The 22,578-nt window shown below is 36.8% G+C and overlaps 1 protein-coding gene across 25 annotated transcripts in view; it reads right to left on the bottom strand.

Annotated features, from left to right (window-relative positions):
- LOC147835989 (uncharacterized) overlaps nt 1–22,578 on the bottom strand; it is a 198,225-nt gene that overhangs the window by 155,579 nt on the left and 20,068 nt on the right. Inside the window, exon 4 of one of the 25 annotated variants that reach the window (XM_087261106.1) lies at nt 3,091–3,308. The exons of 23 other annotated variants lie outside the window; for them this stretch is intronic. In XM_087261106.1, the coding sequence (XP_087117232.1) occupies nt 3,231–3,308 (78 nt within the window). In that variant the 3' untranslated portion in view covers nt 3,091–3,230. Of the gene's footprint in view, nt 1–3,090; nt 3,309–22,578 lie in introns of those variants that run through there. One more of the 25 variants, XR_015495666.1, reaches the window with a different exon arrangement.

A 22,578-nucleotide genomic window follows, 5' to 3' on the forward strand; every position in this document is an offset into this window, starting at 1 on the left:
GTAAGAACATAATGTTGTTTTAATTTCATGTTGGGTAACTACAAAGAAAGCCAGCCTCTTAAACATACTCTGCAGCTTTGACCGAACTCATCTTGTAAACAAATAAGCCATAGCCTCACGCCAAAGGGTGTTTAACAATTCACACCAAACCATATGTGGATGTGTTTTAGTCCTGTCTGTGCATTAATGTTTCCTATACGCACTTCAACTTGTATTTCTAGAAGATTTGCATTACTTACAGTGATATTACAGCAATGCAAACTATTTTGATTGCATAGAATGTGGGGAGGGGCAAAATATTAATTGTATCAGTCAGTAATCTATTCCATTTGTAAAAGAAAGTTATAGAAGAACATTCTGTCACAGTACATCGATTACACAAACAATTCTAATCAGCCAATCACAAGGCAGCAACTCAATGCATTTAGGCATGTTGACATGGTTAAGACCAGGTGTGACCAACCCTGTTCCTGGAGATCAACCTTCCAGCAGATTTCATTTGCAACCCATATCAAACACACCTGCCTGTAATTATCAAGTGCCGTTCAGGTCCTAATTAATTGGTTTAGGTGTGTTTGATCAAGGTTGGAGCTGAACTTTGCAGGAAGGTCGATCTCCAGAAACAGGGTTGAGCACAACTGGTCAAGACGATCTGCTGCATTTAAACAGAGTATCAGAATGGGGAAGAAAGGTGATTTAAGCGACTTTGAATGTGGCATGGTTGTTGGGGAGAGACAGGCTGGTCTGAGTATTTCAGAAACTGCTGATCTACTGGAATTTTCACACACAACCCTCTCTAGGGTTTACAGAAAATGGTCCACAAAAAGAGAAAATATCCAGGGAGCGGCAGTTCTGTGGGCGCAAACACCTTATTGATGTCAGAGATCAGGGGAGAATGGCCAGACTGGTTCCAGCTAATAGAAAGGCAACAGTAACTCGAATCTCAGTAAGGTGTATTTAAAGGTTCAAGAAACCCTCAAGTAGATTTGTGTGTGTTGAGCATCAGTTAAGACAATCTTAGCACCTGTCAGCTTTAATTGTGGGGAAAACTGGATAATTTATAGCTTTTGTCAGCTAATTTCAGCTTTTGGGTTTAAAATGATTTTTGAGGTGGGATCAAAATCTGTGACATAGCGGAAAACTGTAAGTGCAAAGATGACGCATCGGTTTCTCATTATTATTCATAGTGGAGTTTCCTTATCATATGACAAGAGCCGGCTTCATAATTATTCAGGACTGCACATGTTTTGCGAAAGCAAGACACAGACCTGCCAGTGCCAAGCTGTGAGACCCTACAGTATGTTGATGGCTGGGCGAGACCACGTCCATGGACCCACGGCACACAGTATTTAGCCGTTCATGAAGGGTCATATTTGTTTTCATGATCCAAGGGGTTTGTTGCCTGTTTTTCCCCACGATCCTGTCAGGGCCGATGCAGCAAGCTGTTTGTGTGCAGCAAGCGTTTTTGTTGGGAGAGCATGGGTCTCCTCAGGGTTTGTGTCTTATTTTGTGAGACAACTGACAACAGTTGTTCGCTCCCCTCCTTCTCCCCTGCTCTGCTGGCCACACCCACTCCTGCCTCTGATCGCGGAGCTCCACCCCCATTATGATGCTTTTTTTTTTTTTTAATTCTGAGGTAGACTTGAACCGAAAATGGGGGATGTCATGGCCCGTTAATAATGTGGCAGATGAGTGTATAGTGAACATATTCTACATGGTCTTATTCTACATCCCTAATCAGTCCTAATACATTAACCTAACTACCACCTTAATAACAATCATTCAGCAGCAAATTAGGAGTTTGAGGCAAACGTAATAGTTAATGGTTTATTTTTTTATTAATTGCGTTTATACATTTCATTGGGTTTTAAAATAAAGTGACCAAATTTATTTTTTATACCAAAAGACAATGAAACTATTATCTCACATATATATATATATATATATATATATATATATATATATATATATATATATATACATATATATATATATACATATATATATATATATATATATATATATATACATATATATATATATATATATATATATATATATGTATATACATATATATATATATATATATATATGTATATACATATATATATATATATATATATATATACATATATATATATATATATATATATATATATATATATATATATATATATATATATATATATACATATATATATATATATATATATACATATATATATATATATATATACATATATACATATATACATATATATATATATATATATATATATATATATACATATATACATATATACATATATACATATATACATATATACATATATATATATATATATATATATATATATACATATATACATATATACATATATACATATATACATATATACATATATACATATATATATATATATACATATATATATATATATATATATATATATATATATATATATATATATATATATATATATATATATATATATATATATATATATATATATATATATAGGTGACATCAAAAGTTATTTGAAACATTAAAGCTGGCACTTTTTGATATGATAAGGCAAATTGATATGCCTTTATGTACTCTATTCGGAAATCTTTTTGTAAATTTAAACCGATCCAGGCGCTGTCTTTTCTTCATAAACTAACTCATCTCTTTCCCAACTAATGCTTACAATAATCCATTTGAAAAAAGAACGGCTAATGCGACAATCTTTGACAGAAGTATTCAGATAGAGGTCTGAGAAAATTAGCTTTACATATATTGTGTGGCTCTAATGATGTGTGTGTGCACATATGTGTATTAATAAAGATGAATAAAGCTTCTCATTACTCCTCTCTGTACACTTGCTCCTTCATTAATTCATTGGTACCTTCCTTCATTTGGCTGTTCACACATTGGTTCCAGGTGTGAGAGGCAGGGCAGAATGTGGGCCATGCTATGAGAATGCACTTAGTCAAGAATGTGTCTGCATATGTGTACACGTGTGTGAGGAGGCAAATAAATACCATACACTGCAGGGGCCGGTTTTTGTGGGTAGCGGGGTGTTTTTTACCCTAAGAAAAGGCGTCTGTACTGAGCTTAATTGCCCCTCACACCCTGAGGGAACCCAGGATCCAATGTGGACATAGTTTGGGGGTCTGGAGGGGGGTGTACAGTGTGGAGACACAGAGGGCGGTACTTCCGTTGGCCCCTGTAGTCCACCAGAGGGGGATCAGTGTGGGATGTCTGTTCGGGCCCCTGCTTCTGAATACCCCGCTGCTACATAGCCTGAGGTTTCAGCGACACCTGGCTAGTGAAGAGAAATGTTCGGTTATATGGGTGCACACAGCAGAAAAATGCAGTTAGGTACACTGTAAAAAATGCTGGGTTTCACACAATTCCTTCATGTTATCCCAAAACAAATCGATTAAGTTAACCTAATTGTTTTTACAAATTTAAGTGGAGTGACCATAAAACAAATATTCCTTTACTCATTTTCTTTTCAGTTTAGTCCCTCTATTAATCTGGGGTCGCCACAGCCAAGTGAACTGCCAAATTATTCAGCATGTTTTACGTAGCGGATGCACTTCCAGCTGCAACCCATCAATAGGAAAAACCCAAACACTCTCATACACACACATACACTACGGACAATTTAGCTTACCCAATTCAATTACCGCATGTCTTTGGACTGTGGGGGAAACTGGAGGACCCAGAGTACACCCATGCGAACACGAGGAGAACATGCAAACTCTACACAGAAATGCCAAGTGACCTTCTTGCTGTGAGGCGACATTGCTACCCACTGTGCCACCGCACCATAAAACAATTAGGTTGTCCCAAAAAAGCTCAGGAATTGTGTTGATTCAGCTCATTTTAAATAAGTAGTTTAAACAAGCAGCAAAATATATATATATTTTTTAGTTTACTTAATCTTACCTTGTGCACCAGTACTGCCAGGTCTATACACTCTAAAAAAATAACTCATTGGATGAACTCAATTTAATTGAGGGCAGAATGTCCATCTAATCAATTTGTGTAGCATCAACAACATTAAAAAAAAATCTATTTACACAATTAAATGCAATTAATTTGGTCTAACGGAATTATCAAATGAAACTTTAAATATTATTTTTATTTAAACACATAAACACAAACGTATAATATTATATACTGTATGTCTACGTGTCGTACATTTCCAAGTCTCTTAGATTTTATTGAAGTTATCCTAAATGAAAAAAAGAGCCATTTTTAAGCATGAGTTACATACACAGTTGATTGAGACTGAGGATTAAGGAATAATTTAGGACAATTGTTGCTCACTGAGCAAAGCAACAAACTGCAGTTTTGCTAATTAAGCTGCCAACACCCAAAGCATGGGTGCTTCTGCATCTTAAAACTCAAAGCATTACATGAAAATTATCCAAAACTACAAACTAAAGTGAAGACTAAACTCTTAACATGTCTTTCTATTAACTTTAAACACCTAAGATTACTTTTATTGTCAACATTTCCCTCTTTTAATTCAATCTCACACACAGCATGCTGGGAACTACAAATCCCCTAACCAGGTAGTTGGAGTAACACAATTCTTTCCTGTTGTCCCCAACACAAAATGCTTAAGTTAACTTAATGATTTCAAATTTAAGTGGACTGAACATAAAACAAATAAATTGGTCAAAGAAATGACAAGAATTGTTTTGTTTCAGCTTATTTTAAACAGGCAGCTTGAACAAGCAGTATTAATTTTTTAAAGTTTATTAGTCCAAAGGTCAATCAAAAATAGCCCCCCAAAAAACCAAATAACTCAAAATGTGTCAAACTACTGTCTTTTATTCAAAGTACATTTTTATATTGGATCAAGTGAAAATGTACACTCAAAAAATTATTGTTCAATCTGCTTAATTAAAATGAGCTAAAATCAACACAATTCTTAAGATTTCATTGGGACAACTTAATTTTTTATGTTCAATCCACATAAATTTGTTAAAAGTGTTAAATTAACTTAATTGATTTGTGTTGGGACAACATGAATGAATTGTGTGGAACCCTGAATTTTTTACAGTGTATGGTTTCTGATTCTAACTTGTTTTATTCAATTTGCCTTAAAGCAAAGAACCAAGCCTCTGAATAAACATAAAAATCTTTGTTTTTTTTAAGTAATATGTTTACTTTAAACCAGCAAATTTATCAGTATGTGACCATTTAACAAGGTACTGTTTATCTGTTTTCAGTTTTTATGTATTTCTAATGTGCGTTTTGTTGTTACTGTCTTGGGTGATAGCCATACTGAAAGCAACAGCAGATAGTTTACCTCATTTTAGAAAATAAAATAACTAGCAATAGCATATTGCTAACTTTATATGCATTTATTATAGTTTAATTCAAAGTACAAATTTACTTGGTTTTTGATTTTAAGTCAAACCAAGGTAATTAAATGAATTCATTATCTATAAAAACAATATTTCACTTTTGGGTTTGTATTTTTTTTTTTTTTGGGTAGTAAAAATATTTTGAATAATATAAGAATACAGTTTTCATTTTTATCCAAGTCAAAACTATAATGAGAGGGTAAATAGTAAATTAAGTAGAGAAATTGCAGTATTTTTTAGTTTGGTCTAAAGCAAGATTATACTTTGGTCTAAGTTTTGAAAAGTTTTTTTTTTTAACTCTATACTAAAGTAAAAATATATTTAATGTGTCTCTATAGTAAAATTAATTTTGTAAATTAATTTGTATGTTAATGTAATTTTTTTTTTCTTGAACACAATAAATATTTTTGATATAGATTAAATTAAGTTTTATAATTAGAACCAAAGATAAATTATACTTTAATAAAAAAAAATGCTGTAATACATTACAGTTTTTTAGGTTGGTTAAGTGCAATTTTGTTCATTTAAGGCATGTGCAGCAAAACTCAATTTTTTCCACTTGAATAATGATAATACAACTTGATGTTATTTCACATGCAAATACAATAAATGCATTATAATGTCTACAAAACTGCACTCAAAAAAAAAAAAAAAAAAATATATATATATATATATATATATATATACATATATACTTGTTCAAACTACTTATTTAAAGTAAGCTGAAATCAACAGAATTCTTGAGATTTCATTGGGACAACTTAATTATTTTATGATCAATCCACATAAATTTGTTAAAAGAGTTAAGTTAACTCAATCGATTTGTGTTGGGACAACATGAATAAATCGTGGGCAACCCTGCATTTTATACAGTGGGGGAAATAACCAAGTACAAAGCTTGCTTATGGTTGCCTTATTTTACAAATTACTTATACAAGTACACTGTACTGTAACTGCATAAATGTTCTGTTCCAACTTTGTTTGGAACTACTTTTGAAAATATAAAAAAAAAAAATGGGGGAAAAGGTATGATAATAAACAGTCTACTCTATTAAAATGAACACATGAATTGATATTCAGCAAACAGCCCTCTCGTGTGATATTACTGAACTGCGACTGGCATTCTAGATCACTTTAGCTCACACATAAAACAACAATCATGACAATTATTAACATTCTTTTAACTGTAGACCATAAATATCAAAAACTTTACTACATTATCATACTAAGAGAGCATACACAATTTCAACCTTGAATCATTTAATGAGACATGCTTAAATGTCTACCAAATAAAGAGCTCAAGGAAGCTCAACGAATCCCCTGCAAGTGCACTCCCTCACAAAATGTAACATCTAGAATTAAATAAAGCAATTAACTAAAACTAACAAAATGTTGCAGAAATAAATTAATACATTTCTAATAAAATGGATAAAGTGCATCTTTAACTTTATCACATTGTCATTATCAACCAGAAACAAATGAAACGACAAAATTTGATTCACTCAATTGCTTGGGAACTGGTTGGACTACACAAGTCGTGCTGTATCACTTTAAATCCCCAAAAAGCTATATTCGGACTACCCTGGTGGCATAGTACTGTATGGTTTTGATAAACTAAAAAGAACTGGTTCATAAAAGCAATTTGCTTGGCAATTTGACTACACTGGCTGGGCCGTATGTTTCTGTCTCGCTAAAAAAGTCCAGTAATTCCACAAGGAAAGGAAATGGTTTAAATTTGTCTCGCTGTATGTTTTGTCCCCCAGCAGTGTTGTGGCTCTACTAAATATCATTATACTCGCATACTTTAGTACAATGCTCTGTCCCGATTAGTGGGGGAACTTAGGTGTGAGAACAGTTATGGAAGGCCATTCGTTTCCGCTATTAAATAATGCAGTCCGTTCTGAATGAGACCCCATTAATGAATTCTTTTCTAGAGCGTGACGGTAAAGCACAAACTTTCAACTCTGTCAGACTTGAACAAAGGACAAAACTGGCAGTGCATGTGAAGCTCTACTCCTGAGAAACATTGGGAAGTGTATGGGTTTTTCTCTCTTTTTTTATCAACGTGCACCGAGAGATCCCAAACCCCTGCCTCTGTTCTGGATCTCAACATTTTTCCAGCGCCGGTGGCTTAACATCCCCGGCAGCGTCGTCTCCATGGCACCATCTGAATGTTCTCTTTGTTCATAAAACCCAGTTCCATTTACTTACAGTATATACACATACAGAGACGCACATGCGTACACACACACACACACACACAAAAATCTGAATTATGATTTTCTGTCGAGGCTTATCCTGACGTGTAGGAAATAAGATCTAGAACACAAAAACTTTGTACTTCTTTAAGAAAAGGACATAAATGATTAGGAACACCAATCATGCAAGTGGAGCTATGATTTTTTTTTTTTCTCTGGCGGAGTTTGCTGGAAATGCATTATGCTGTATGTCTTTGATGCAGGCCACAACTAGAGAGCTGTTGGTACTAAGTGTGTCTCTACTGTATTAGCTATTGTTCATGGCATGCACACGGGGAAGCTCATGACATCAACCGAGCTGAATGTTGTGGTCAAATCCAGTCTCACACAAAAAATAATTATTGAATACATTAGTGCAGTGGTTCTCAAACTTTTTTTCATCAAGTACCACCTCAAAAAAAAAAATTGTCTCTCCAAGAACCACCAAAATGAGCAGTATTGAAATACAGTAGCGTAGTAGGCCCAGTAAAGCAGCTGCAACTCTGCACAGTTAAAAAAAAATGTGGCAGATTACCTCAGAAATATAGGCTATATGTCATATATAGCATATTATATACATCATTTTAAATAAATTTTGAAATATATGTAGCATGTACATGACATATTTCATTCCTCCATGTACAACTAGAATGAAGCCCGTACCACAGTTTGAGAACCACCGCATTAGTGCACAATTGGTCATTGTGGTTCAAAGAACACATGGGGTTGATTGATGTTTTTGGATGTGATTTGAAAATAGGGATGCAACAATTATAGATTTGGCTCGTACAATGATAGTGTAAGTAATAATCACGGTTTCATGGTTAACATGATGATTATGCATTCATTAATTCTGAAAGACTACTAGTTTAGTAAATCACATGAAAACTTATATTTTAAAGTGTTATTTACTGCTGCTAAGTAATCAATTAATACAGCACAAAATAATAACAAAAGAACAAACAGTATTCCATTTCTCTTCGGACTTAAAAATAAGCTTAAAAAGTTTTAGGCTCAGGCCATTCTTTCAACTAGGTGTGCCTAGAAAACGCACATGTGTGTCGCTGCCAATATGCGCACACAAGCTGAGCGCTTACATTGGAAATAACAAACTTGCGCACACAAAAGACGGGATGTGGGAATGGTCCTTAGTTAATAGCCTCAGCCATAGTTAAAAATCAGCCTTTAATCTAATGTGCGTGCATATTAGTATCGGTGTACAAGCTCAGAACTTTAAATAGCCCACAGTTGGTATAACTTTGTTTAGTTGCTGCAGTTTTGCTCTGTACAGAAATGCGGTGTTGAGAAGCCTTTATGATTAACTAGCAGTGATGAATTAAAGCAAGGTTGATAGTAAAATCAGTTAATTTTTGCATCCTTATTTGAATACATAATTTCTAAGGATGAAGCCGATATCAAGAAGACAATAATTATATTCATGCAAATGAAATAAAAAGACAATGTTCTAAATAAAATTCTAAGCTAACACACACACACAAACAAACACACACACAAACAAACACTTAACCCTCCTACGGACGACAACGCGCACGCGCACGCGCGCGCACACACACACACACACACACACACACACACACACACACACACACACACACACACACACACACACACACACACACACACACACACACACACACACACACACACACACACCTCCGGACGACAGCACGCGCGCACACACACGCACGCACGCACGCACACACACACACACACTACCCTCCTCCACGGAGCTCCGTAAACAAAGCAGCACGTGTCGTGTTTTTAAGGTGGCTTTGCACGCGATATGAGAATAAAGCGAGTTAACCTCATACAGTACAGTACAAATCACAACTAAATACATTTGCAAGCTAGAGTAAACGAGGCAACTTTAATCGCACGTACTTACACTTGAGAAATGGAGGAAGAAACCCAGTTACTCTTTACTGATCCTTCTTTCAACAAACGCCGATGAAGTATTCTTTGTAGCATGTAGTTTCCAGAAGTTTCCAGTAGTTTCCAACTGCTTGGTTAAAATGCTGAGGTTTCATCTTTGGGTAGAGACTCAATAATATCCATCTGCAATGTGACTACAATCGACCGGCATGTTTGTGTGTGTGTGTGTTTGTGTGGTGTGTGTGTCTGGGTTTCTGTGTTAGAGGGCGGGGCCGCAGGTTTCAAATCTCCCGGGTTTGCGCGTGCACGTGAATAACTTGGTTTCGTTAGCAGTAAAGTTTGCAACATCAAGAAGCTCAACAAGCTATTTTTTTCTAGCTAAAAATCTTTGAAAGTGAATGAAGTCTTGACACATTTAAGTTACAATAGCTACACCTGTTCTTACTGAAAAATAAGATGACTAGACAGAACATGTTCTAAGTGAAATCTAACAGTTCATTAGCCAGTGACAAATTTGGTCACCTATGCGAGTGATTTAGTTGTATTGTAGAAGCATGAAGAAATAGTGCAGTGTATATTTACATATTATACACACATTTACTCTAAACAACACTTCTGACAGAGTAATTTGTGCTACCCCAAAGCGAAAACAAACTGATAAACAAACAATACGAAAAAAAAAGTTAAAAAAAACACTAAGTAGCTTCGAGCATTTAAATAGATATCAACCTTTAGCCCGGATTGAAAAATTTCTGCTCATGGATGCGTGTGTTTGGGAATTGATATGAACTTTACAGCTGAATCCTATTTTCAGGCCTGTATTTATGTTACACTTGGGCAGTGATTTCAAAAGAACAACTCCAACTAAATGTATTTTTTGTTGTTCAGTGATGGCTGGACTTACAACATGGCAGCTCCCGGTTTGTTTTGCTGCGTTGTTGTATTGGTTACTGGCAATAGTGACTCAATGGAATCCAATAAAAGGGTCACTTGTGGTTCTCTGTACAAAGTGTATTGCTGTCCGGGCTTAATTTATAAGTACAGATCTCTAGTGTTGTAAGGCACTCAGCACACTAGATATATGTCATCTGGTGATCTCTATAACAATAAAGTGATCACAGTCTGTAGGGACTACAATTAGCGAGTTTAATTCTAAATATTAAACTGCGCTGACAAACAGACCTTAATGTCTTTGCCATTTAAACTGTTTGAAAACGCAAGTCACTTTGGGTCAAAAACATCAATTGCACCAGCCCTAAACAGTAATAGTGGCTCCTTATGTAATATGTTATTGCCTTCGTTGCCAGATTAGGGTTGCCAAGTGCTGCCAGGTCTTTCCTTTAAAAAAAAATCTTTCATCTCAAGGGACAGCTTGGTTGTGTAAATAGGTTAAGTGTGAATAAAATTAAGCGTTCGCTTTAACAAGGTTTCATTCAACGCTGTCAAGAATTTTTTTTTGGAACCGAGTGAGAAAAGAGTCAACAGGCTCAACTAACACAGCAGCTTCAGACTACACGAGCGCAGTCTCCATTGGGTCAAAGTAATCAAATACACACATGATTTTGATCTGAACCTGGCAAGGTGACATTAGAAAGGGATAAGAGAAAAAGCTCTATTCTTTTAGACTCGAGATGAATTCAAGGAGGCTGCCTGTCATGGCAACCCCAGGCAACAAACATGAACTGAACTCTGCATTTCCTAGATCTGTTACTCACAATAGTTTAAATATTAGATGTTCTGTTTTCCACAATCAAAGAGAAGTGTCCTCACTAGAGTCTTCCACTGTTTTCAAGTTGCAGAAGGTGAGAGTAAGAGATAAAAGGGGCTTGACAAAAAGGATTATTTTCTGAGAAACAATTAAGCCTAAAAATGCCTCTTCCTACATCTACTTTCTCTCCTTGCCATTGACGGGATTATTTATAAGACTTCAACACTTCTTTAATTCACCATTGATGCACTTTTTCTGGCTTTAAAACTCACAAGCCAATGAATTAATCCCTCTTTAATGAGTGAAAAGTACTGTAAAAATGGCACGTAAACACTGCTTTATGTGTACAGCACTACAGAGCTCCAAGTTTTGATTGTGGAATGACAATACAGCTTCTACCACCTGCAGGTGTGGAAAGATACATCATGTCAATCAGGTGCTGAACGCATATTCTCAGTTAAGTAAGCTGTTCACTGTTCAGTGAGTTCACACACAGCTTTTGATCCAGACGGGATCAGGGATCATTTGTGGTTTGTTCTAATTGTTGATGTCAGCTTGGTGTGCCTCAGGCTTTACAAATTTTGAATTATCTGCATGTACTTAATATATATATATATAAAATTATTAAGTGCAGCAAGACACAAAAACATCAGTGCTTTAACACCTGAGATGCAATTACATATACTGTTGTAAACATTCACCAGAATTCCAGTCATTTCAATAGGAATTAGCATGATCATGAAATTTGTGCAAACCCAGGTTATTCTGAAAATGGCCACTGTCTATTGACTGACTGACAGACCCTGTTCCTTCCCTAAACTCAACTGTTCCTTCCCTAAACCCAAAGTGCTTTCAAAAGCACCAATTGACCCGTTTACCCACTTCCCTAAACCAGACCGACAGTGTTTTCAAAAGCAAACCAGAAAAAAAAAGAAAAGCTCTAGTGGCGGCCTGATTTTTCCAACGTTTTCAGATCTTACCACATTCTCACCCTGTTATTTGTTTATTTTATTTTTTTTGGCTTCTGGTTTGTCTTTTGTCTGGAACCGTTCTTCGCTGAACTTGAACCCCGTCGTCACGGTCAACTCCACTTCAGGTTACAAGTCAACCGACATATGTGGCGAGCCACTGGACAAACTGATAACAGCGGCAAAACTGTCCACATGGAGGCAAGTAGTCAGCTGGCTAGGAACGACATCATACGTCGTAGTGTTTGTTTTAAAAATTAAATGCAGCCATACAAAGTTCTGGCTACATAATTCGCATTCTCCAGAAATTTATTTAGGGGTACGTTTTCAGAATGAGCCTGTGTTGGTGTATGGTTTAATATTTTTGGTCTGTGCAGGTCATTATACACAAGCAAATGTAATGCCTTAGTAACTGACTTAGCACCATATGAAAAGCAAAGTAAATATGCTAACATGCTTTTGACATATCTGATGTAGCCTTTCAACTGCACAACCCAACATTCAACCAAAGAGCCACATGCTGAGTTTCCTTGGAGTCTCACGTTCATAAACTCTCTGCGCGGCGGGGTTCATGATCGCATGTTTTCAGTGCTGATCTCATGCAGGCTGTCTGGCGGAGATGGGACACGTTCTCTGGGCTGTAATGTTTCAGTCTGACCAAAAAGTATGTAGGAGCGAGAGCACTCGCCGCGGTTTCACTGCCATGGCACTCTACCACAAACCACTGGGGCGGCCGTCCAGGGCACCAGAGCCAGAGCTGGCAGAGGCTTTCCCCTGTGGAGCACCTCCATCTCGGGCACGCAGGCCCACGGAAGTCCTTATGCCATTGGTGGAGCTCTGCCTCAAACGTACCACTTCAAACACAAACCAAACAGCAAAAGGACAGCCTCCTGCTAAAAAAGGACAGCCTCTGTGTTTTTGTACAGGTCGTTTTACTCTCCCTGGTGTCTTCCCCCACTTATTCCCTGTGCATCATTCGACTTTCAGAACTGAAGAGATTTTCCATGGCATTTGAACTGGAAAGAGTGGCCTCAACAAATCCATCAAAAGATTGTGGTCAAAAACTGAATTCGGCTACTGGGGAAATGAAGCAGTCTGATCATTTAAATGTGTTCTCGCAATCATATATTTATTTACCGCTACATTTTAGTGAAGAGATGATAAAGAACAAGGGTCACTCTTATGTTTGTTCCAGTCACCATGGAGAATGCATAATAATCTGTAAGGTTTTATTTCTCTAAACTTTCACTCTATTTTATCCCTTGTCTCATAGACACTGATACACATACGTTTCAAAGACTCCATTTGGACTTTAAATAACTTTGGTCCATGCTGTGAAACCTCGGTATGTGTCTGTGTGGTGGAAAGATGGAGAGAAAAAAAAAAAGTATGGTTAACATGGTTTAGCACTATTATCAAATTGTAGAGACTGCAGACTTTATTTTTTTTTAATAAATCGTTTTTAAAAAAGAAGAATACCTGTGGTTTTCTTCCAAAACATTTTGTTAAAGAGCACCTAGTTTACCCCTTTGTGTCTGTAAAGTTTCAGCTCAAAACACCCATCAAGTTATTTATTAAACCTTTAAGAATATTGGAATTTTCTACTTTGGCCACAATGTGGCTGTTTTTGTTGTCTGTGCCTTTAATGCTAGTTCTCTCCGCCCACTGTTCCCTGGTCACTGTCAGAGTGTGCCTCAATCTCCCCCTTGGCTGCATCAGATAAACAGCACAGTGACAAACATGAAGAAAGCAGATCACACATAACACTTGTGAGAAATACTACAGTAAGAACTTTCCCAATAATTATTTGATGTATTTGTTGTGGAGTTGCAACAATGAGTCACACACAATGTCGTTACAAGGTCGCGCACACGCATGCACGCACGCACGCATACACAAACAGACACAGCGGGAGGACACACAGCATGCGTTTAACTTTTCACCTGTTTTTGAACGGCAAATGTTACAGGATACCAGAGCTGCACAATTAATCGTTAAAAGATCGCGGTCTCGATTCAACCCCCTAGACGATCTTAATCCAGCATTTCTACGATTCTGTCAATCATATTTTCAAGTTCAGAAGAGAAAAAAAAGGAGGCTGCACAAGTCTTTTCACTGTTTCACACACGTTGCTCAGTGACATTGACACCTCCAAATGATGTTGAATGAGTCACATAATGTATTTGTAAGGTATAATTCACCTAAAAATGTCATTTTTGTCTTCATATAATGATGTAACAGTAACATAAAATGAGTAACAGGTAATACAGTTGTAAATAATATTCTGTTTGTGGCACAGAGTGATCGTTTGGGTGCCGCGAGCGAAGTATGAACAAGCACTTAGCAGTCAAAATGAAACCGAAAGTGTGCACTTCATTTAAATGATCATATCGCATTTTAGAGTTATGATTACGGCAAGCATGTGATATGTTTTTTCTTTTATAGTGAACCCACAGTTGTGCATGAAAATAAATGTTTACAATGTCAGTATAACTTCTCTAGCCTATATATTGTTGAATATAATCTGATAATGGCAAATGTCTGATTTTACCAGTGAATAAATTTGTCTAATATGACAGATTGCAAGCATATATCTCAAACATAATAATTCAACATCATAATTATAAGTAGAATAGAATTATTTATAAAAACCAGTAGACCTACACATAATATTATTATCGATGTTGTGCCATATGTTTGTTTTCACCATACCTTTATTTTACATATACAGAATCGTGAGAAAATCGTGATTTTATTTTAAGCAAAAAAAATATACATATATCGATTCTCATTTTAGCCAGAATCGTGCAGCTCTACAGGATACACATTAATATCCACTGCTATATGGATATCCATTACGTTAATGTACAAAATAAACCTGATTTAATGTCCACAAACTGGGATTGAAGCATCTTCGTTTATTATTGTACTGACATGCGACTGTGGTGATGAAGACGGTAAAATCGCTGTAATTCATTACAAACATGCACTGTTTTAAAAACATTTTAAACTAGTAAAACTCATTTTTGATCACATTTGATGATGACTGATAATCACAGCAAGCTGAACAGATCTTTTAATCCCAGTTGCTTTGCACACGTCCTGTCTTGTTGATATGATTATACACGTTACTACGGAGACATGTTAATACGTGGTTGTCAATCAATTCAGTGGGCGGGAAAATTGCACTCCTACGTTACATTAAGGGGGCCTCAAAATGGCAGGGATTTGCATCCTATTTTAACATCAGCAAATATTTAAAAAAAAAAAAGAAAACAAAAAAAATTAAAAAAAGAGAGACTTATTGTCTTTATATCACCTCAATATGACAGTGGGCACACTATACCTACACACAGTTCTGTCCAAACAGCTCCCAAAAGATGATTTTTATCACAGGTGCCCTTTAAAATTAGAAATCAAACAGGAAAGGCCATTGAAATTATTTTATTTAATTATTCAGTTATTTTATCATAAAAAATTAGAACACTATTTAAACTTGAAATACTGTAAATTATTACGTTCTTTATCAAATTAATGAAGCTTTTGGTGAGCATAGTAGACAAGCACCTCTTTGGCATAAAGTACAAAATGCAGTGAGAAGACTCTTGCAAATCATGTAAAGCATACACTGAAGATAAATGATTTGATAAGATCAAATTAATCCTTTTTAGGCCTTCACATCACCAGATGTTTGTAACAACCTACACTAGAAAACACCTAGTAAGTGTAAAACACAACTAAAGTTACAGTAAATAGTAGAAGAATGCTGTAATTACATTGCAGTCACAATCTAATTCAATGCAAAATCTAGCATGTGCTTTTAGCTACTGGATTCAATGGCTGCCAAGTGTATGTAACCACTTCTGGAATGAGAAAAGGGGCCTTCCCTCAATTCCACAGAGAGACGGCCTCTGATGCAATGTGAAGCACTTAATACGACAAACCCACACAACCACTCAAACGATGGTAAACAAAACTTTGGTGACTGGTAATTTGATGGTGAACGCAATCTTCCAAGATAGGCCCAGAGCATTCAGTCATGTTTCTGGTTTGTTTTTATTCAGGCAAACGGCTAGAAAACAGACGGAATGTTTGGCCCAGAAATGTAAGACTGATTCTTTACATCGCACTGGATGGAAATATCGTACTAACCAACACAGTGTCGGTTTGGGAGTGATGACGACCGAGGCAAGACGAGTGGATGAAATTGAGAAGTGACGTAGTTTGAGGTGTTTGCTGTGAAAACCATCAAAGGGAGTGCAAGCTAAAACACAAAGCTGTGGCTTGGAGTTTGCAGTATTATATAACAGTTGGTCAGATTTCTGTGGCTCTTCATCTGTCTGGTGAGACGTACAATGACATCACAAGTGATTTTAGGGTCAGTAGAACAAAGTTACAAAGGCTGTTTCAACATATGATGTTGTCGGCGCTATTGATGTTATTCATTCTACCGTATCATTGTCTATTGCATTACAATTCTACTTGTGTTGTATGCAAATCATTGTGCTAAATATTGATGCTCTTACTTTTAGACGCGGCTTGGGAAGCAACACCACATTATTTTGACGAAACAAGGGAATGCCATTGTAGTTCGTTTTGTTGTCGGGTGATGTGGCTGCTTGGGTTATGGTTTATTTTAACATGTAATTATAAGTGGAGAGGGCAGCGGGTGAAAAGATGGAGACCGACATGAAGAGAGAGACTAGATGGAGCATATAAAAAAAAGTATTGAGAAATATCACATTTCCAGTCAGCAATAATCCATGGAACACACATATTTTGTTAAAGCCCAAAGACGTTGTTGACTGAGAGGGACTGGATGTGCCAAGCTACAATAAACACTATTCATCAAGACTCATGAATCCTTCCCATTTCCGAACACTCTTCCAGATCTGTTTATCCAAGACAGAGATGAACATACAGTACAAAGAAATTTACAATGGGATCAAAAAGACCACTAGTGAAAGCACATTTAGGTTGACTTTTTCGGATTTACAGCATTTTTTATTTTTTGTGTATAATGGTACAAAAAAATGTATGCTTTCAGCAGAGCAGGAGGTACTTTGACCATGTTTTATTAAATAGCACTGTATTTGTTATTTGTTGCACTGTTATTGTCTGTTCAAAGCAGTTCAAATGTTTATTTGAGCTAGAAATAGTAGAAAATCTTATTTTTCTTCATCGTTTTTTTATTCTAAAACCTAAAAGTATTTCCAGGTTTAAATTGGATCACGAAGGCCGCATTTTCAAAATGGCCACTTTTGGATCCCACTGTTTCAAAACACTGATTGTGGATCATGTCATTAACTACATTTCAATCCACCTATTTTTATGCACATAAAAAAACGGTTGATGGAAATGGCAAGATGTGCATAAATTAAAAAATGCGTATAGAAAAAACATGCGCATAACTAAGTAGGATAGACTTTTTATTCAATAAGAAAAGATGCACATAAACTACGATGGAAACACTTTTACTGACAGATTCCAGTATGCGCATTAAAAAAAAGTCATGTGATTTTGTTATAAGAGATCATGTGATGATGAATATGTGTGTGAATGGACAAACCAGCAGGCTGAGCACACTGTAAAAGATCTGAAATGTTGTTTTGGTCATTGTAAAACCCTTAACAGTTTTAGTATCAGTGTTGTTATATTATTAATTACCTCCAGAACTATCAAGAGCGTCTGTGCTCCGGGTCTCGTGCCTTCAAACGCCACCATACGTTCAATGCATGTCGGCATAGTCTTCTGAAGCGCAAGTAATTTATTAAATAAGGAAAAGATTCACGCAGCTTCTCCTACTGCAGCAAATTCTGTTTTTACTGTTGATATTTGGCAGCAGTTAATCAGGAACTGACGATTTTGTTCTCTTTGACTCTTTGGATGGAAACGCTGCTTTATTAAATTGCATTTTTGAATAGAAACATAGCTATTGTTTTGGGATAAGTGTTTGCCATAGACAGACTCTCTGCAGGGTGTCACCGAGTCAAGGGGAAGCCTCTGGAAACTTGCCTCGATTCGGTTCTCTGATCATTCCTAGTGGCTATTTGGAAACAACGAGCAACTAGCTACCATGGCACATTCTGTATGCATTTGTGCTTCTTAAAATGTCCACATGCACTTTCAACTCATTCCACTTTGTTCTGTTATTAACTTCACAGGGATGTCTTTCTTCTGCTTCAAGGAGTCCGGTTTGAAAGTAAATGGCACCAGTCAAAATTCTTCAACGTTTCAGGGAGAGCTTCAAGTGAAACAGACAAGCTGACTCATAAAAGGAATCAAACAAAATACATGCTGAAGGTCACAAAAGTTCAGAGCGACAATCTGTACTTCATGGAACAAAGACCCTTTCAGAGGTATTTTATGTTATTTGCATTAGCAGTGCCAAATATAATGCCTTTATGGCACGAATGACTAGTCAGAAGATCTAAACTATTCAAAGAACAGTTCAAAGTGATGCCTTTACATTACTAATGCATTACTTAAGGGAACTTTTTCTCTCTTATTCTCCTTTTTGGATGAAGTGCATAATCCATTTGCATGCCTCAAAGCAGAGAGATCTGTAAAACTGTAACTGTTCATAGATCCCCCTTCTCTGAAATCATCATCATTGCCTTGGCTCTACTGTTGCCGGCTCAAGTCCAGGATCCTGGTACTATTAAGCTGGGTGGCCAAATCGAGAAATGTGAAAACAGTACAAATAAGCCATTTTACAAGGTAGTTGATTTGAGGAGTTGGGGGCAGTCAGAAAAAATGAACAACAGTTTATATTGTCATCATTAGTAGTGGATGGATGGACACTGGAAGAATCAGCCTTCGGTAGACAGAAAGGTTTTGTCAGACACTGAGCTCATGAGGCCAGGGAGAATTCTTTGGAGGTTGTTGCAGAAGCTTGTGTTTTTGGACGGAGTTTTCTTGGAGACTGTCATCTTGTTTCAACCACTGTTCTGCCCTTCCAAGGCCTCCAATGCACTGGTCAAGCTCCAGGCTCAATATTTTCTCTCATATCAGTCTGAATCAGAATGCATGTCTGCCAGGCTTCTGTCTAACAGAAGAAAGATGACGTGGGTTTAAAGTCAAACACACCTCACTGTCCAAAGCATATATTCAGGAGGCTTTAGCGACCCATGCAGTGTGAACTCAAGGGTAATGGCCGTCAACAGGGTAATGGACATTCACGGAGGTTGAGGGATGTGGTCGTGCAAATATGTGCAGGAAATGGAGTATTGTAGGGAAATGGAGTATCTTGGGAAAACCATGCAGAGAATTTTTAGAATGTGCATCAGGGCATTAAAGGCTGATTTATACTTCAACGTCAAGCGCACACGTATGCTCCGGCGCAGCCTGCGCACATTCGCATAGCCCTCGCCGTGGTGGATGCCAAAGCTGACACGCACCTCTCAAAAAGCTAACTACAGGTCACAACGATGCATAACACAAGCTCTGTGATTGGTCTGCTTGGGTAGTTGTGGCAAGTGTGGGCAGTGATGAAAGGCGCGAGCCCGTGGGAGCGAGTGTTTACAAGTGTCGAGTCCCATAAAGGAGCTCCAGATGCAAGCTTTTGTTTTGTGTTTACCTTATGATTAAAGTTGTCATGCCAACGTCATATAGAAGTTCGGTGAGAAATTGAGGAGCGAGATTATGAAGTGCCTTGAAAGTTAGAAGCAATATTTTAAAATCAATACGATACTTTACTGGAAGCCAGTGAAGCTGATAGAGGAGTGGTGTGACATGCTCGTGAGATGGGGTCCTAGAAATGACACGAGCTGCATGGTTCTGAATCAGTTGGAGTTTATGGAGAAGTTTGGAAGGAAGCCCAGAAAGAAGTGCATTACAGTAGTCAAGACGTGAAGTAACTAATGCGTGGATAAGAATTTCTGGGTAATTGGTTGTGAGAGAAGGGCGGAGACGAGTGATATTACGCAGGTGGAAATATGCAGTTTGCATAATATTATTGATGTGACCTTCAAATGAGAGTGAGCTATCCAAGATGAGACCTAAACTCTTTACCTGCACAGAGGGAAGAATTGTGCTATTATCAATGTCTATTGTAAAATGATCAGCTTTATCCAAAACACTTTTAGTGTCGATGAGAAGGGCTTGAGTTTTGTCTATGTTTAATTTTTCAAAATTAGCTGAAAGCCAGATTTTTATTTTAGCTAAACATCTGCTCAAAGCAGAAGGAGGAAAAGAACTGGAGGGCATGGTGGATAGGTAGAGTTGAGTGTCATCAGCATAGCAGAGAAATTGTATATTTTCTGAAAATGTGACCAAGAGGCAATAGATATATGATAAACAGGAGTGGAAACCAGTACGGAATCTTGTGGTACACCAGTAGTGACAATCTGAGACCTTGAATTATAATCTTTCATTTGGACAAACCGAGTACGATTTGCAAGATATGACTTAAACCATAAAAGAGGGGTGCCAGAGATCGCTAGTGAGGCAAGCCTATTCAAAAGAAACTTGTGCGAAACCGTGTCAAAGGCTGCACTCAACTCCAGAAGAATAAGAATTGATAGTAAACCAGAGTGTGCTGCCAGTAGTAAATCATTAGTGATCCTGACAAGTGCAGTCTCAGTGCTATGGTTGGGACAAAAAACAGACTGGACAAGCTCAAACTAATTGTTCCTAGAGAGATAGTAATGGATTTGAGACGCAACACATTTTTCAAGTATTTTTGACACAATGGCAAATTGGAAATTGGTCTGTAGTTGGCCAAATTGGAACCAGCCTTAAGACAGTAGTCTTTTAATAAATTTAGTAAATTAACATTTGCCTCTTGATTGGGTGAATTTGTATTTTTATTTTTGTGTGTTAATTTACATTGCAAAGTTTGGTGATCTTGCGAGTCTGGTGTTTATCATACTAAACATCTACAATAGTGCAAATACTTGCAATCCTGGTGGGCAGAAATGTGTAATCCCTTAAAGGTTAAGTTCAGCCAAAAAATGAAAATTCTGTTTTTAATTACTCACCCTCACGTCGTTTCAAATATATCTGACACAGACAGGAACTGTAAAGACATATTTAAAGTCCAGAAAAGGAACCAAAAACATTGCACATGACTTTAAAAGTTCAACTGAAAAGACCAAAAACACTTTTTTGGAGTGCCAGTTTGTTCACCTATATCTTCTCTACCATATCATGCCAGGATGCACGTTTCCTACAGACAATACAACACACTACCAATAGAGTCAGTAAAACAGGCAAGCATCATATTGCCCATATTAAATGTGTACCCTAACCTTATGCAGAGGATATTGGTGAGCAGTTCTTCATTCTTACAATTTCTCATCCAAAAGTGTTTTTGGATCTTCATATGATTACAATTAAACCACTGAAGCCATATGAAACATTTTGAGACCGTTGCGGTCTATGGAGGGTTAGGGAGCTCTCCAATTTCATCTAAACAAAGATGAGGTTCTCAAGGTAAATGCGTACCTTGACACTAAAGGTCAAACGACAAAAAATAAGGTCAAGAATCTTGGTGTGACTCTGGAGTCAGATCTGAGTTTCAACAGTCATGTCAAAGCAGTCAGTAAATCAGCATACTATCATCTCAAAAACATAGCAAGAATCAGATGCTTTGTTTCTAGTGAAGATTTAGAGAAACTTGTTCATGCTTTTATCAGCAGCAGGGTGGATTACTGTAATGGACTCCTCATTGGCCTTTCTAAAAAGACAGTCAGACAGTTGCAGCTCATCCAGAACGCTGCAGCCAGAATTCTAACCAGAACCAGAAAATCAGAGCACATCACACCTGTCCTCAGGTCTTTACACTGGCTGCCAGTTACATTCAGAATAGATTTTAAAGTATTATTACTGGTCTATAAATCACTAAATGGCCTAGGACCTAAATACATCACAGATATGCTCACTCAATACAACCCTAACAGATCACTCAGATCTTTAGGATCATATAAACTAGAAGTTCCAAGAGTTCAGTCAAAGCAGGGTGAATCGGCTTTTAGCCACTACGCCCCTCGCTGCTGGAATCAGCTTCCAGAAATGATCAGATGTGCTCCAACATTAGGCACATTCACATTAGGACTGAAAACACATCTGTTTAGCTGTGCCTTTACTGAATGAGCACTGTGCTGCGTCCGACAGATTGCACTATCATGTTTTTCTCTTCTTCTTCATTCTTTTATATCACATTTTACCTGTTTTTATGTTTTGTTTTGTTTTTATGCATTTTTATTATTTGTTTTTATTTTTATTTTACTTGTTTCTTTTATTCTTGTTTATGTAAAGCACTTTGAATTGCCATTGTGTATGAAATGTGCTATATAAATAAACTTGCCTTGCCTTGCCTTGCCTAAAATATTTTCATTTGTGTTTAGAAGGAAAAGGTCACAGAGGATTGAAACGACATGATTTTGGGGAGCACATGGTT

This window comes from Danio rerio, chromosome 7 (genome assembly GCF_052040795.2).
Source record: "Danio rerio strain M-AB ecotype USA chromosome 7, GRCz13ab, whole genome shotgun sequence".
Lineage (NCBI taxonomy): Eukaryota > Metazoa > Chordata > Actinopteri > Cypriniformes > Danionidae > Danio > Danio rerio.